This window comes from Lygodium microphyllum, chromosome 15 (genome assembly GCF_053477565.2).
Source record: "Lygodium microphyllum isolate KBCC chromosome 15, Lygodium_microphyllum_v1.1.10, whole genome shotgun sequence".
Taxonomy (NCBI): domain Eukaryota; kingdom Viridiplantae; phylum Streptophyta; class Polypodiopsida; order Schizaeales; family Lygodiaceae; genus Lygodium; species Lygodium microphyllum.
Window position 1 is genome coordinate 100,075,300 of NC_141149.1, and position 17,612 is coordinate 100,092,911.

The 17,612-nt window shown below is 42.3% G+C and overlaps 1 protein-coding gene across 1 annotated transcript; it reads left to right on the plus strand.

Annotated features, from left to right (window-relative positions):
* The first annotated feature begins 4,325 nt into the window (after window positions 1-4,325).
* On the plus strand, window positions 4,326-7,077 carry LOC148024822 (30S ribosomal protein). Its single transcript, XM_087694471.1, has 5 exons — window positions 4,326-4,793; window positions 5,619-5,762; window positions 5,859-6,086; window positions 6,276-6,384; window positions 6,501-7,077. Exons 1-5 carry the CDS (start codon window positions 4,503-4,505, stop codon window positions 6,608-6,610), a joined length of 882 nt encoding a protein of 293 aa, XP_087550597.1. The 5' UTR covers window positions 4,326-4,502; the 3' UTR covers window positions 6,611-7,077.
* The last annotated feature ends 10,535 nt before the right edge of the window (window positions 7,078-17,612 follow it).

A 17,612-nucleotide genomic window follows, 5' to 3' on the forward strand; every position in this document is an offset into this window, starting at 1 on the left:
GGTATCCATCTTCCATCTTTTTGGAATGAGTTAAACATTGATATGGGTGTGATTTGGGAGCTTGGACGCCTTGTTGAAGGTCAAATTTCTAAATTTCTATATCCACGAGAGAGAGAGAGAGAGAGAGAGAGAGAGAGAGAGAGAGAGAGAGAACTAGGCTACCACAAAGGTGGGAAAAACACGAGAGGGATAAAAGAAAAGAGAAAAAATAAGCAGTTTTTTATTAATTTGAATTTAGATTAAACCTATCATTATTATTGATCCAGACATATCATTGATTAAAAGTAGCCAAGATTGTATATCATTAATGCAAAGAATGTCATAATGATGCATATAAGAGGTTAAAAATAGATATTGATAATACAAATTCATATATATATATATAAAATTTTTTAAAATAGAAGTTATGTTACGGAGGCTTTGCTTCTATTGGTCTAGAGTACTCTCTCTCTATCTCCCAAAAGACATTTTCGAGACCTCAAAACTCCCCTAATGTGGCAATACAAAACATTTAACTCACGACCACCCTCCAAGGTTTTTCATGAGTGGATGCATAATGTTATGACATCATAGTGCAACAACAGCTCCATTGTGACTCCATCAAACCCAAGAGTTTTTCTATACCTGTTTAGTGGGATGTTGATCTCTTTCCTCGTAAAATTTTCCTCAAGGCTATCTTGGACATGGTGTGAAATTACCTTCTTCACCAGTTGGAGGATTGTTTTCAAAGCCTCTCGATTCCCCCCTCTTTCACCTAGATACAAACTTTGGAAGAATCCAATGTATGCTTTAGGCACCTCCTCTTGATCTTTGATCCATGTTTCATCTTTCTTTTGGAGGGCCACCATACTCTCCCAAAATTTCTTCCTTTTTGTGCTTTTAATGAAATCCCCTAAAACATAATGTATGTCTCCTATCATCCTCTTGTTGACTTTTTCTACTCTTATCTATGCTTGCTACCTAATTATTTGTACTTTGGACAACACCTCTATCTCATCTATCATGAGCTTTCCTCCTTTAGCTTTGTTGAACATTAGATGGAAGACCTTTTTAGCCCATTCTAATTCCTTTCTTTCTTGGATGCATAACCAAATTCTCTCCCCCATAAATCATGTCTCCCATTTTGAATGTCTTCCTCTAATGCTGATTACTCCTCTAAATATGTACTAAAAAATAGTTTGTTTGAAATGCTTTGCATTAATGATCGGGTTTTAATGTTGTCCCAAAACTCTTTGTAGTTCCATTGAAAGAGCTTGCATGGTTTGAAAGAATGCTATTGAAATCCACCTCTTGCTTCACTATAACCAATAGAGCCAATCCCCCCCCCCCCTTTTTGAGCAATAACACTTGTCCAACCTTGATCAATAGCTTGTGTGAGAAAGAGAATGGAACGTGAGATGCTTAACTTCATTGCCCACTAGATGTTTCATGTCAACCAAGCCCTAGTCTTCTATTAATCTTTCCAAGCTTCTCTCTCATCACCCTGGGCTTTTGCAACATCCATATAAGCATATTCTAGAATATGATGTAGTCTCCCCGGATTAGAGCTTTACCTATTACTTGGCATGCCATTTCTCTGCACAATATTTTCCTTAATCTATCGTCATTGTATCCATGAACATTTACAAAGTCAATGCTTTGATCTTCTCAATCCATTTGGCTAATGAGAATTCTATCCCTTGGGGAGTTGTCCTTTAGCCTTAGATTCCTACATGATTTGATCAATGTCAAAACATCAAGACACTTCACCATTGACATCCCTGAAGTAACATGTATAGTCTTCATGTGTCCACACCTTCCCACTGATAGCATGGAGTTTATGCTCATGCACTAGAATGGTGTCCTACTTTCCCTATGTTACCCACTTCCAATCTCCATTGATCCCTTTCACATTATATGTGGCAATTCTGAAATTCTCTTTCATTTCAAGCTAGCTTGCTTCTTCCTTTCCTTGTCCCTCAAACCCTTTGTCCCCATTTTCTTTTGTGGCTTATTCCTTGAACTATGTGCTTCCTTGTCCTCCCTGGCTTGAGCTAGCTCCTTCTCTAGTTTGTGCAATGAACTAGCTTGGGAAGCTCGACCCTAAAATTTTCAGTTTATTTGTACTTTTGAGTTTATTTTTCTCCAAAGACATTTGTACTTTTGCATCAATACCTAGATATTCTCAATCTAGGTGTAATGAACTAGCTTGGGAAGCTCGACCTTGAAATTTTGAGTTTATTTTTCTCCAAAGACATCTATACTTTTGTATTAATACCTAGATATTCTTAATCTAGGTGCTCCAATGGGATATGATTGATGTTGGTGAACACATTTTCCCTATCTTTGTTGCCTTTAGGAGATAGACACCTTATTCTTTAAAAATTTTTATTAGAGGAGGCTTTTCAACAAGTGTGCTCCATGGAATATCCAATTTCTTTCCCTCAAAATTTTTTCCCTTTGCCACTTTGGATTATCTACCAGCCTTCTTCTCTCAATCTTCCTTGTGCCTTCATACTCCTTTTTGCTACCTTTTGCCTTCTTGCTACTCTTAACAACTTTCGACCACATCCCCTTGTTGTATGGGTCCTGTGGCTTGTCATGCTCTTCTTTGTTGTTAGGGCATTTTTGAAAGTAGTGATCCCAAAGGCCACAATTGTGACAAGTATCCACAAATCTACTCCAAGATAGCTTGAAGTTAAGTTCTACCATGTATGTCACATCCACCATCGGTGTCTTTGACTTTTCAGCCATGGTATCCCACATGCAAAACTTGTTCTTAAGAGGGCTTGCACAATGGAGGCAAATAAAGAGGCTATATATGATTCCTTTGGTGATATTCGATAGAGGATTCCATAGATCCATCGATAGGTTAGGTATCTTGACCTACATGGACACTCCTTTTTAATATAGTCTCTTCCTAGCTCCATGCGTAGCCAAAGCATGATGTAGACCAGTTCTAGGCCCTAGAAATATATGCCTTGAACTAGAACTATGCGCATAGCTTCCTTGCAATTGAGCACTCCTTTGAAGAATTTGCACCCTCCATAGTTTTTTTGATCCACTACCCCTTTACCTTTAAGTATTGTGTTGAACTGGGTGGGTGGCTGTCTCCATTGGATTAGTTAGCCTTCCTGTAAAGAACACCAATGTTGCCTTCTCATTAATTTGTAGGATATTTGTGTAAACCTTGTCTGTGTCCAGGGTGACCTTTTGTGAAGGTCCCTCTCATTTGTTTTCCATATTCCTATTGATATAGCCTACCACCAGCAAAAGTTGTGGATTTGCCTCCAAGTGTAGCTTGCAATCCTCCTTGTTGCTAATCATATAACTCCCAGCAACCAATTGCTTGGCAAGCTCCTCTATTGACTAGTCATCACTTTCACTCACCTTGTTTCCCTCTTCACCTCTCTTGTGCTTGAGGTTGCTCCTCTCAACTCTTGCCTTTGCATAGCTCTTAGCACCTTGGCTCACATTGCTTTAAGACATCTCCCCATTCTTCCTAGGCTCATTATTGGCTCACTTCAAGAGCTCCTCTAGTAAGCTCCATGCAGTATGTTGCATGGAGGCTTGGACATGTGGCCTCCTCCCTAAAGCAAATTTAATATTCTTTCTTACACATGCATGGTTCAACTCCCCTTAACAACCCCTCCCGCCTTTGCCTACACTAAATAAAGTGCATTTTTGTTGAAAAACATGGGGAGAATTTGTGCCAAACCCCTTACATTGGTATAGCTACAATGTTTAGCATGCATTCGACAGTATTTTAGAAAGAAAATTACTTTAATATACCTAAAATGACTTACTTTTTATCATTCTTCTACCACAATATCTTGTGTGTGAGTAGGATTGGTGACAGATAACAATAATCTAAGAGTTTGTGTCAATGATTGTCTATTGTGATTCATCATGTGCGAGGTATATTAGAGTGCCATTAGACTGTCTAGCATGCATTGCCACTTACAAGCTAATACTTTTGTTTTAGATATTTTCCAATGTGGAAAAAGGGGTTCTTTTCTCTTGTTTCTCCCCTATAGTGTTCAATATCATGAGCTTCTCCTTGGGAGGCATTGCATAGCTAGCACATGGTGGTTGGGGGCAGGAGGGTAATTGACCCCACCTCAGCAAACAACCATGATCTACACCTAGTTAGGTGTGGAGTCCCTTCCCCATAGAAATGCACGAAGTTATAAGCTCACGAATGTTATTGTAATTCACTATGTGGGGATGATAGCTAGTGGGAATTAGTTTAAAATTTATTGTGTGATATGGAGTGGCTTTCTCTCTACGAAGGCGTCAAGACTCGAGAGATCCTGCAAAGGAGGCAGTGACGTGGAAGATAAGACCTCCAAAGGAAAATTTGATTTCTAGCGAGAGAGAGCGCATAGATATAAAACTTTGGCTTGCATTTGCCTGTGTCGCTTCTTCTCATCGATAGAACGATCGCACAGACACAGTCGACTGAAGCTGAAGGGATCTCTCCCCTCTCTCTCTCTCTCTCTCTCTCTCTACTGCGTCTCCCCATGGCTTTCGCAGCTCTTGCAACCGGGCAAGCTTCCGCCCTTTCGAGCCCTCTCCACTCCGACCCCAATGGCGCCCGACACACTAAAGCCCCCCTCCTGTCTCCTAGCTTCCTCCGGGCAGATGGAATGCTCGGGTGCTCTTCTTCCAGCTTTCAAGGCCTCTCAATATCAGATTCTGCCCTCCTCTGGCAGCCCCTTGAAACTTCCCACCATGGCCGAGTAACGACCTGCATGGCATGGGGAGGGACGTTATCCTCCGTGAGGCTCATCATTCAGGGCAAGCACCTCGAGGTAAAATGCCTTCCTCATTTCAGTTGTTTGTGCCAGTGCCTCGTCACAATCACTTCACAATCGTTCTGTTTTGAGTGGATACCTCTCTATCCATCCCACAGATGGATCTGCATAATAAAGTTGTAGTAAAGAAAGACAGGCATCATTATCAGTCCCCATGGCAGGGCACATTGGTCGTGTTGCCTGATCATTCGGTTCTTCTTGCACCCAGTGCTGTGGCTTCAGGTGCACCACATAAATGTAATACCATCCTCACATGCCTCTGGCAAGGCCCAGCACCGGACAACTCGCTCCCTTCAACAAGTTCTAAAAGCAGTAATGTAGCTTTTATTTAGAAGGGATTATCTGGAGGAAATGCAAATACTGTACCAGAAACATTAGTTGCCACTTCATGACTAGAGCTAATGGTAGCCCAGCGAGCATGCCACAAGAATACTGAAATTCGTGGTGAAGTTTTGGATGGCAAACTCCTTGCACAAGATTTTTCATCAAGCCACTGTACTGCTTATCATCCCAGACATATTTGTTACATCTGCTGTATCTTACTTATGATATTGCTCATTGCAGATGCAAAGACATTTATTTGTGCTCCCTGTAGTAATGAGCAGACTATTTTGTCAATAACAGAATCTTACACAGGTCTTGGACAATGCACACTTTAGTGATCTCTGCTAATGGCCTTTGATGCATGCCACATTCATGTCATATCAATTGGTACACATACAGGTTATACAATATGAATTGGGAGTTCTACTTTTGGATACAGGATACAGTCCACTGCATGATTGCAAATAATATGCAGCTAACTGTTTTCTAGTGTGGCAGCTTACAGATTCACTCAAGGCATATGTGGAAGATAAAATAGGAAATGCTGTGCATAATCAGTACAACCTACTTCGCGAAGTCGATGTGAGAATGTCCGTGCGTGGGGGTGAAACTGGCCGAGGACCAAGGCTACAAAGGTGTGAGGTAGGGATCGTGATTCAAAGTATATAATGTGTATGTTACTCATGTTGCATGGAATGACCTTTATGTGGCTCTTATGAATCTTCTACATTATTGCAGGTAACTATGTTCACAAAAAAGCATGGGGTAGTACGAGCAGAAGAGGAGTCTGAATCAATGTATGCCAGCATTGACAGAGTTTCTGATGTGATTTCAAGGAAGCTTCGGAAGATAAAAGAGAAGGATGGAGGCCATGGTAGACCACGCCATCAACCCAGATTGAGTGAGCTTTTGGCAACTGATGATGTTGACTTCAAGTCCAAGGAACCTGATGAATTAGAAGACGAGGTTTGTACTCATTGGCCAATCCATACATTTGCACATACTGTTGAATCATAATTGCAGAGATGATTAAGGTGTTATTGCCTAGACAAGTCGTCAGTCAGTTCTTGAATGTATGTCCCTAATTCTGAATACTCTCCATTGTGGTATTTAAGTTGTTGCTTTTGGTAGTCATCTTTAGTGGTTCTGTTCTAGGTGGTTCGCACCAAGTATTTCGAGATGCTCCCAATGACATCAGATGAGGCATTGGAGCAGATGATTAACGTTGGCCATGATTTTTACGCGTTTCGAAATTCTGAAAGTGGTAGGATGGCTTTTCCAGTGACTGTTAAAAGCTGCATACAGTTTGGTAAACTTTGCTTCTGAAGTTCGAAAGATACTCATTGGATATTGATAAGCCAGATTGCTTTGTCATGACAGGGGAAATCAACATTTTGTACAAACGAAAACATGGTGGATATGGACTTATTGTTCCAAAGAATGATGAACCATGGGAGGCTTTGGACCAGGACACTCTGAAGAAAAGCTAAGGGAACTCACGTCTCCAGTACCATCAGGTCTAGGCTGTGGAGTAATGTCAATGCTGAATTTGACACACCTCACAGGGGTTTTTACAAGATGGCCATGGTAAAATCCATTGCAGCCACTCCTACTGTAATTCAAGTGCAGTTTCCCATACACATCTTGGCTCTTTCAACTGTGGAAGGGATCTCTTTACATAGCTGGAGCCTGCTCATTGCTACACTTGCCCTTGATGTGGTAGAGATACTTGTGACAAGTGTTCAGTAAAGTGTTGCACAGAGTTTGCGCAGAGGCAGCCTGTTAGGCTCTCTATTAGAGCACTCCTTTATGAGCTCAGGCCTTTTTCCATGTTATATAAGTGGTACATTTATCACAGGTGAAGGCTAAGATTTATTACATGTCGTGCATGGTTGAAATTTTGTGTGTTGTATTTGTTTTTATGATGATATCAATGTGTGGGAGACACATTCTTGTAGATCATCAGTGTAGCTTTTGACCCATTGCCATTTGATGAAGCTCTTCATTTGTTCCCTCTTTTTTTGGACCATGCTTAGGAGGCTTTGTTTGGGTGACAAGCACCAGGGCTTTTAGCAAACCATTGCTTCAACTTTTTTTTGCTCCTGTGCATAATGAAGCTCGGCATTGAGCATAAGCTCCAGCAGACTACTATTTGGGAGAGAAGTTCCAAGGCTTCCAGGACACTGGTTTTTACCTGTGTGCATAATGAAGCTTGAGCAGCTGGCCATGTCAAAGGTTTCAAATGACCAATGATGGTGAGTAGCTACAAGAATGTCATTATAACTTTCTTCATCGTCCATTTATGTGACGCCTCCTTGATGGATGGAAAGGTAAGTTTTGACCACTGAAATCATATACTCACATAGTAACTAACAGTGGTGTAGATACTCAAGGATGGGCACAGTTATATACATTACTCCATACACATTAGCAGGGACCTGGATTATGACTAGCCTGGCTCATCCCAGCGCCATCATTATAAAAAGAACAGGAAGTTGTACACTCAAGTATGAAAACTCTCAGTGCTATAATACAAGCATACACATTGCATTTCTGATTCCAGTTGAACAGGCCTGGTAAGAGAATTGGAATGCACATGTCTACAGATGCAATTAGTATGTGTATATGATGAGAGGTGACAGAAAACTCGAGGCAACCCATGTATGATGAAAGGGGGTTTAGCAACTTCCGCGATCCAGATGTTAAGGGTTCTTGCCAGAGCATCAAGATGGAAAATGCTAGGCCTAAAGGAGCCAGATCAATGCGAAGGTTCAAGGTTCTACCTATGCTTTGATTAACCTCTCAAGCACCTCTCCAATTGGTGCTAACTCTTTGTGGAAAGTCTAATTATAATAAGGTTTAACTCGATTATCCTTTTCCCATCAATCTTAGCAAAGGATGTACATGTCGCATTATTTTTTTATATAGTTGATTCCGAGACAATGCCAATTTGTATGTAAATTTGGTCTTTCTATAAAATCTCATGGTCCCTAAATATTTGCATCTATGCGACGGTTATTATAGATATATTGACTTTGAGAGAAGTTTGAGAGTTAATCGAGGAGCTAAGCCTAACAAGCAACGTGTGTGTGTGTGTGTGTGTATAAACACATCAAAGACAACCCTTGTTCATGTGAAAAAGGCTGCCCTACCATAAGATATTGCTTAATCAAACATTTGGTTGAGATTGCCTTGATTTGAGTTACATGTACAATTTTGTTGCATAAAGTCTGTTGCTCTAGCACATTTTGCTCGATGTTCTTACTCGATTTAGCCTTTTCTTTTGATTGTCTTAGAATCAATTAAAGAATAGATTAGTTGAGATTAATGCCATCCAAACACCTGTGCCTTTTTAAGGCAAGAAAAAAGGATTTTAGGGGTGCAAATAGTAATGTATCACTATAGAAAACGTCCATTAATGCATTGATTCTTGCACTTAATCACTTTGTCAAATAATGACTTGAGTTAACTAATATTTCAAGTGTGCTACCCAATTACTTGACCATTAATGTCAGAGTTTAATGTTGATACAAATGTGCAACTTTGACCTTGAATTATACTAGATGGTGTCATGTCTTATTAGTGCTTGCTCCTTGCATCTAATCACCTTGAGTTAACTAATGTTGAAGCTGTGCTAACCTAGTCAATTGATTGTGAATGTTAGGGTTTAATGTCAATATAAATGTACAACTTTGACCTTGCCTTTTAGGAGTTTACATTGAAGTCATGAGGGGATATATGTGGGAAATACTAGATGGCATCATGACCTACTAGAATATCTAGGCATGTACCTTTCAAATTAATTCACAACTTAATGCACATGTGAATTGCAATCAAAACATTCCTCAAAGCTGAGGCAACTTGTAAGAGTTTTTGTGTAGTAAATTTTGCTATCAAATGCCCATGTGAAATTGTGTTGTCGGACAAAACTTAGTAGCCCATCACATGAGTCTCTCTTGCATTGAATAAAGATGCCATTATTATTAATTGGAGAGTTAGATTGATCAAATTGTTTAGTTATGTGAGGTGTAGCACCTAGTGCTCACCCTAAGAAAAAAAAGAAGTTAAAAGAAGGAAAAATTTCTATAGTTGGTTATTTTGTCTAAGTTGCGTTTGATTTACACTAAAAATAGTTGGTTCTTTTGTCCAAGGTCTCAATTCCTTTTAACATTGTACCTTTATTTGAAGGGTGTGAAAACCTTGAATTAGTGTTTTAGCATTCCAATGAGGAAAATTGATGCACAAAAATTTTGTTTTTTGTGATCATTGGTATTATCAACCTTCTTGATTCAATAATATTAGAACCTTTAATGATGCTATTAGGTGAGGAAGTGGATAACCTCTTTCCTTGTACTTTTTTATATGCCATCAAAGATAAAATTTCATCTTATAATAAGGTGACTTGCAATCAATAAGGTTTTTGCCAAATCCAAAAAATAAGAGTGTCCATCTCCTCATCCATGGCAATATACCAATGTTTGTCTTCGATAGCCTCATCATCATGGTAGGTCCAATGCATGCGATAATCAATGCCATGTATGCATGACATCTAGTAGTGTATCCATTGCATGTCATCTTGTTGATTTGATATTTGATTCTCTATGATTTTCTCAGTTGTGATGCATTACTTGACTTTGCACTTTCACGAGGAGGCATGCACATATTTTCCCTTGCTGTAGGCATATATGTAGAAGGTACGCCCAACTCACTATCCAAACTACAATTTCTAGAAACCTTGTCGAAGGACACTATTTGTTTACATTTGCTTTTCTTTATATATTCTCCTTATTGGCATGCCATGGTAATGTCAATGGAATGTGATAGCTTGTACTTTAGCTTCAAGCTACCATGCCTAATCCATTCCATTCCCAAGGCATGAAAGAAAGCAAAGCAACTTATGACTTGTAGTAGACTCATCAATCTTTATCTCTATACCATTGTAGTCCCAATGGAGGAGAGGATGTTGATGGCCACTCCCTCTTTCATACACAAGCTACTCCTCCAAGCTAGAAGAAGAAGAAGAAGAAGGCATCATGATCTAAGTGGTGCATGGAGGTTACAAGCATGTAGATGACAATATAGAGAAGAAGAGGTTCAAAAGATTGCACATGAAAGAATAGTTTTAAGCGTGTGTAGACGAAAGGGCTACCGTGGGCTGCTTCTTGCTACTCCATGAAATAACACCTGCACCCAAAGTAAAGCAGTAACCTGTTGTAGACCGCCTGTGGTCCACGTCACCGGCCCAATCCGAGTCGCTCCAACCTGCAAGTACAAGATCTGACCCATCTGTCCCTGCGGGGTAATGAATCCCCAAATCAGACGTCCCCCTCAGATACCGAAGTATCCTCTGAGCAGCCTGCCAATGCACCGTCTTAGGTTCACTCATGAACCCTGCCAAGAGCCCAACAGCAAAACATAGATCAACCCTGGTGTTGAGAAGCCAAATCAAAGACCCAATCAACTGTCGATAGCGGGAAGCATCCGCCAAAGGAGAAGCTGAGTGGGAAGTGGCCTTCCAGTTCGGATCCATAGGAGTAGAGAGGGCCCGACAATCTTCCATCTCAAAAGACACCAAGAGCTCCTGTACATATCTCTGTTGGGAGAGAAAGATCCCCCTCTGAGACTGAAAAATCTCATGTCCTAAAAAGAAATGGAGTAGCCCCAAATCCGTCATCTCGAACGTCCGATGTAAAGCTGACTTTGTCTCCTGGACTTGCTGTGCATCATCACCTGTGATAATCAAATCATCAACATATAATACAAACAGCACACAACCATCCTCGGAAGTGTGAACATACAGCTGCGGATCAGCCTTGGACCGCCGATATCCCAACTGAGATTGGAGGAACGAATCAATCTTCTCGTTCCAAGCTCGCGGGGCCTGCTTGAGACCATACAGGGCCTTCTTCAACCTGTAGACTTTCCCATCTGAAGAACCAAAGCCAGGAGGCTGCTCAACGTAGATCTCCTTCAAATCACCATTCAGGAAGGCCGACTTCACATCCAGCTGATAAACAGGCCATCTCCTATGGCCAGCCAAAGCAAGAACAGCTCTAATGGTTGCCATACGAGCTGTAGGGGCAAAGGTGTCATGACAGTCAATACCTGGGCGCTGGGCAAAACCCTTAGCAACAAGGCGAGCCTTGTGCTTATCCAAAGTACCATCACTGAGATATTTGGTCTTGAAGACCCACTTGACTCCAATCACCTTCTTCTTCGGGGGGCGTGGCACAAGTGACCAAGTGCCATTCCTCTCAATAGCCTCCAACTCAGCTTCCATAGCTTTCTTCCATGGGGCGGACTGTAAAGCCTCCTTCACGGAGGTGGGCTCTCGAGCCTGCATAACTCGGGACATCAAACAATAATTGGAGCAAACAAGCTCCGAAGAATGCGCCTGGTGCCTCCGTGACCGCCGCGGACCATCCTGCGGTCCCCACTCCTCAGGAACCCCCTCGATCCCTGAATCATGGAGTGTGTCACGGGCCCAGCGAGGAGGAGGCCGAACCTCCCCTCGTCGTTCTCCATCAGTAGAAGACTCTGGAATGTCCACCGGTGGTAACTCCTCAGAAGGATCCGGTGGAACAGTAGACTCTGTGTCAGAAACAGAATCATAATCAAACGGCACAGGCTCCAGTGGAACTGTAGAAGGAGCCAAACTCTCCCCTGGATCTCCAAGAACGGGATGCTCCTCACCCGTTGAAGAAGCCGGAACCTCCACAAACCTCACATCACGGCTAGTATATACATCCCGCTTGACGGGAACATAGAGTCGGTAGCCTTGGGATTGGGAGCTGTAGCCAACAAATACCTGTTTGCGGGAAGCCGCTTCGAATTTGTCACGGTGAGCTTTGGGAATGTGAACATAGGCATCACACCCAAAGACCCGAAAGTAAGAAACATCTGGCTTCGTCCCAAAATAAGCCTCAAATGGAGTCATCCCTTCCACGGCCGAAGTAGGGGATCGATTAAGGATGTGGACTGCAGTAGCCACAGCCTCGGCCCACAGAACCTGGGGGGTCTGTCGGTGCTCCATCATGGTGCGCGCCATCTCGATCACACTGCGGTTCTTCCGTTCGAGAATACCATTTTCTTGTGGAGTATTCGTATTGGCAAACTCCTGGTGAATTCCTCTATCTGCACAAAACCGAGCAAATTCATTAGAGACAAATTCACCTCCCTTGTCGGATCGCAAGGTCTTCAACTTCCGGCCTGATCGGTTCTCCTCAAAGAGAAGCCAATCCTTGAAGTGCGAGAAAGCTTCTGATTTTAGTGCCAAAAAATAGGCCCATGTCATCCTGCTATAGTCATCCACGATCAGCATGAAGTACGAGCTCCCACGCAGGGACTCATTCCTCATAGGGCCACATAGATCCGTAGATACTAACTCCATCGGTGAAGTAGACCGCCGCGAAGCGGTGTGGGGAATGGCATCTCTATGTTGCTTCCCCCGTATGCAGGAGACACATGGCTGCTGGCTCACCACTATATCCGGCAACCCTCGAACAAGCTGTCCCCGTGACGCCTTCCGAAGATAGTCATAGTTCAGGTGACCAAACCTAGCATGCCATAATTCAGACTGTGACTGTGAGGTAAGAAGAAGAGTAGAGAGGGCAGTGGAAGACTTCAGTTTGTAAATGCCGTTCTCCTCATATCCAGATGATAGAACCTTCCTCGATTCACGATCAAGGACTCGCACTGTAGAACTGTCAAACTCCACCAGAAGACCAAGGGAGCAAATCTTATGGACTGAAAGGAGATGGTACCCCAATCCTGGTACATGCAAAACCTCTGAGGTATGGGTGCCACCTCGTCCATCCAGAATAAGCTGCATCTTACCCCGACCTGCAATAGAGACTGAAGAGCTGTCTCCAATGAGAACCTGCCCACGTGAAGGGCGCAGCTGGGCAACACCATCTGATGAAGGAGTCATGTGCCGTGAGGCACCACTATCAATAATCCACTCTCGAGATTGGGAAGCCGCCATCGCAGCATCAGAAGCATTCGGTGAAGCGTCCTCAATGACAACTAGATGTAGAAATGCAGCTGATGAGGGTGCAGCCACCGCTCCAGAATCCTTGGTTTCCTTCTTCTTGGTGTCCTTCGAGTCTTTGTCAGGGCAATCCTTCTTCCAATGGCCAGTCTTTCCACAAATATGGCATGTGGAGTCTTTGTCCTTGTCCTTCTTGGACTTGTTATCCCCCTTCTTCTTCTTTTGGTCCTTCCCCTTCTTCTGAGAGGCTTGACCTGTCAACGCCTCCGTCTTGGAAGCATTCTGTCCCTTTAACTGTTCCTCTTGGTCCAAGACCATAGGAACCAACTCCTCCCACCGAAGAGTAGACTCTCGCCCTGAAGCAATAAGGGCAGAGTAAAATGTACCGAATCGTGGCGGCAACTGGGACAAGAGTGTGATCGCCATGTCTTCGGAGGAAATTGGCTTCCCCGCATTCTGAACCTGCATCTGTAGCTGCCTTAGCTTGTTAATGTGTTCCCTTAGCGAAGAAGACTTATTGACGGACAAGGTCCGCATCTGTACCTCCAAAGAAACCCTCTTCATCAGGGTCATCCGATTGTACATTTGATCAAGCTCCAGCCATATCTCACGAGCCACCGTCAAGTGCTCGATGTGAGCGATCACGGCTGTAGTGCATGATAGAAAGAGAAAGGATCGAATCCTGGCATTCAGTTTGTCCCAATGAGACTGGGCCCTGGCCAACTCCGCACGAGCATCGGAAGAGAGTTTGGACTCATCTCTTACCGAAGGCCGGTCAATATCTTCCTGTACCAACTCTGCCAAATCATAGGACTCCAGAATGGCCAACATCATAACGCACCAAATGCGGTAGTTGTCGCCGTCGAGCTTCTGATCTGTAGGAAGAGCCGGTAGGACAGGGACCTTCCGGTCCATAATCGCTTGGAACTCCAAGTCCATCTCTGTAGACATCTTCACCTGCAATGCCTTCGCAAACGCAAAAGCAGCCCCCTCTGACTGGGTAAACTCAGCCTGCTAAGGCTCTTCCGCGTCCCGTAGCTTCTTCACCCGCCGGAGGCGATGAAAAAGCAAAACCTGCACTTTTAGGTTGAAAACTCAAACTTTCTCCGCGACAAACAGCAGTAAACAGCAGCAAATCCACCACCTGTACTCCTTTCCTGTGCGCCCACACTCGTTTCAGCCTTGTTCCAAGGCGCAGCCCTCCTGTCTGCCCTTAAACGCAAAAAAAACGCAAATTTGTGTCGCGATGGAAACTCCTCTTCAGGTTGATTCTGCGCTCAGTCAGCCCTCAAACACTGCTCTGATACCATGTCAGAGTGCAGCAGTGCGGAAGCGTAGGACTGAGAGAGAGAGAACGCAGAGAGAGAAGGGAGAGAAAGAGACAGTGTACACTGAAGATCTGCTGTATAAAGAATGCTGAATACAAAGATATACACGGGCGCAGTGCGCTGGACTGCGTGTCTCCACCTCGACGATGCGACCTGCTGTCCACCTCGAAGTCTGCTGCAGTCTGCACTGTCTGCTGTCTGAAATCTGTGAACAGAGACAGAGATCTGCACGGCACCGGTCTGTAATCTGCGACAGAGAATAGTGGGCAGACTGCTGAAGTCGTCGACAATAAATAGGCGAAAAACTGCCTGGAATGGGGCGCCAGAAAATAGGGCGCAGCCAGAATAAATCGGCTGCAGGCAGTCGGACTGCCACGTGGCAGTCCGACTGCACAGTCCGACTGTGCAGCAGCTGGTCCGACTGCTGCTGCTGACTGTGCAGCTGCCTAAACAGGCTATGATCTCTGACAGAGGCGGCCTTAAATATCTCCAAATTTTTCTCATTTTTAGATGTTAGCAATCATTTACTACTTCTAGTAGTTACTTCCTGTGGTATTTGTAGTTTATGACAACTTCTAAAAATGATACTTCTAGTGACTCCTAATTTACTTTGTGGCTTTCCTTCACACTTTCAACTCTAGGAAGTACTCCTTTCAGGATTACCATCCTTAGAAGTCCTTGAATTCGGTTAACACTTGCCCTCTTCTAGATGAGTGCCAATTCCTTGGCACTTGCTATTGAAGGAAGTGTGCTATATCATACAATGTAGACACGGAATGCTTTGGACTTGAGTGGCAATGGCTATTGGAGGAGCAATTGTTGTCATCAATGGACATGTAACTCATGATGGGGAAGGTGCAAAATTCATTTGGCCTCCTTGAGTGAGTCATGGTTGAAGTTGTGGTGGTGGATGGCAAGGTTATGTAGAGGATTATGCACTTGGATGGTGGGTCCTTCCTTAGTGATCATGACTTGAGGTGGTAGGAGGAAGAATTGTGTAATGTAGAAGAATGTAGAATTGGGTTTGAATATAGAGAAGGAAATACGATGCTCTTCGTGAGCTTTGATATCTGCAAATATGTTTTTGGATTAATAGATGGATATAATAACATGTAAGTTGTAACTTCATATGTATGTTCCATACTTGAGGGTCCAACCCGTTTATAGGTTGTAGTGCATTTAGTATTTGAGTGTACACACTTACATATGGTAATATGTGAGTGGAGGAGAGCTTCTATGGTTTCTTCTTATTGAAGTTCATTGTAGTAGTAAGGGTGATCTTCATGGTGGAGGGATAGGAATATTATTATTGTTAAGGAAAAGGGTCACTAAAAAGATTATAAGGAGATGTAAGGTTAGATAGGTAAATTGTGACATTGATCCAAAGCAGAGGTGAAATTCTAGTCTTTGATGACCACTAATGAGATGGTAGTTGATGTGGAAGAAATATTCTTCCATTGAAGTTTCTTTTCCAACTTATTATGAGCAAGCTCCTTTCTTAACAATAGGGTGGTGAATGGAGTTAGGGAAAGAAAGGCGCAAGTGACTGAGGGAGTTAGGTCTAACACTAGGCAAGCAAGAGCCTCTTAGGGATGTCCTACCCTTGATGTGTCTTGAGCATATATGGGGCTAGAGATGGAGCCAATCAACCAAGCCCATTAGACATCTCTCACTTGAGGACCAATAGGTTGGGTGTAGTGAATGTGAGTATATATATGTTTTTCTCCTTTTACCATATTATATCATTTCATAAGGCTTCTAGCCTTGTTGACATGGTATGCTAAAGTGAAAGATTGATTGGAGAAACATGTTTGGCTCTCAATTGAATGACATGTATGTGACTCATACAAGATAGTATAGGCTAGGATCTCAATAACATAAAGTGAGAAATTTGATGATGAGATGATTGTTGCAGAAAGTTCAAGTTCTCTAATAATGTTATCGATGTGAAGATCTCTAACCATTTGGAGAAGCCTTGAGTAGATTTTCTTGAAAAAGTTTGACATCAAAGGAGGTAGGCTATCAAGGTTAACTTTGCTTGAATATGGGTTGGATTGAGCTAATGGACCTTTATGGCTTCCTCCTTGATAAGAATGATGATAATGTGTTGTAGTGGATGGGTTTTCTCCCTTCTAGATTTCATTAGGGGTTGAAGCAATCTACATGCTTTTTCTTTGTTCTCCTTGGAAGCCTTTAAGCATTGTCTACTGTAAACTTGTCACTTGTCCCTAGTATCTACATCAAGCCATAAGCATAGCATGTATTAACGAATCAAAAGTTGATATGTGTAAATGTCATTTTGTATTTTCCCTTTATTGCATGCAATGTTGGTGTGTGATTCTATGGGTTCAACATAATTCCAAATCTAATAAATAATTTTGACTTAGGCTTTACCTTTACCTTTACCTTAGCTTGCACTACACCCACTACACCTCCCCCCCCAGACAACATATGTGCAATGGTTCCTAATGTTGTAAGATTTTGGTGCTTGCTTGATGATATTTGTAATTCTCAAGAATATTTATGTACAAATAAATTGAACTAATTATTTTTATACAAAATTAATTGAATTTATACATTAGGAATCCCCAATCATAAAATTTAGGACATGCTAAAGGTCTGCGAAGGGATCTAACTTGTTGGATTAGCATGCTAAGATACTTACATATGTGATGACATTTGGGAGAAGATCAAATATTCCAAAATTACTCATTGTGTGAAGTTCTTCTATAGATTTTTATCTAGTAAAGGATGGTACTACAATCTCAATGAATCTAGTGCTTATGTGAGAATAACGGCTCTAAGAGATGTGGGGGACACAATATATTGAGTCATATTGATGTGTTTTTATCACTTTGTGTTTCTCAACATTAATAATAAGATATCTACCTATGCATGTGATTTCTACATTGTGCTTATACCATTGTCTTAAAATAGGACAATGCCTTTTGTATGAGCTTCTTCATTTTTCCACTTCTATGATCTTTGTTGTAGTAGCATAGAGGAAAATGAGGCAAAGGGTTTTAGCTTCTTCTTTAGTCTCAAATTTTAAGAACTCATATTGAATTAGTAACCTTTGAGATAGATGTCCTCATGGTTCTTGTAGGTCGTAGACCATTAGCATAGGTCCTCAACAAAGTTGTCTCCTATGATAACCATGTCTAGGGTGTGCCA

Coding starts and splice junctions, on each gene's coding strand:
- LOC148024822 (XM_087694471.1), top strand. CDS start 4,503: ATGGCTTTCGCAGCTCTTGCAACCGGGCAAGCTTCCGCCCTTTCGAGC. Junction 6,087..6,275: donor CTGATGAATTAGAAGACGAG/GTTTGTACTCAT, acceptor GTTCTGTTCTAG/GTGGTTCGCACCAAGTATTT. Junction 6,385..6,500: donor GTTTCGAAATTCTGAAAGTG/GTAGGATGGCTT, acceptor TTGTCATGACAG/GGGAAATCAACATTTTGTAC.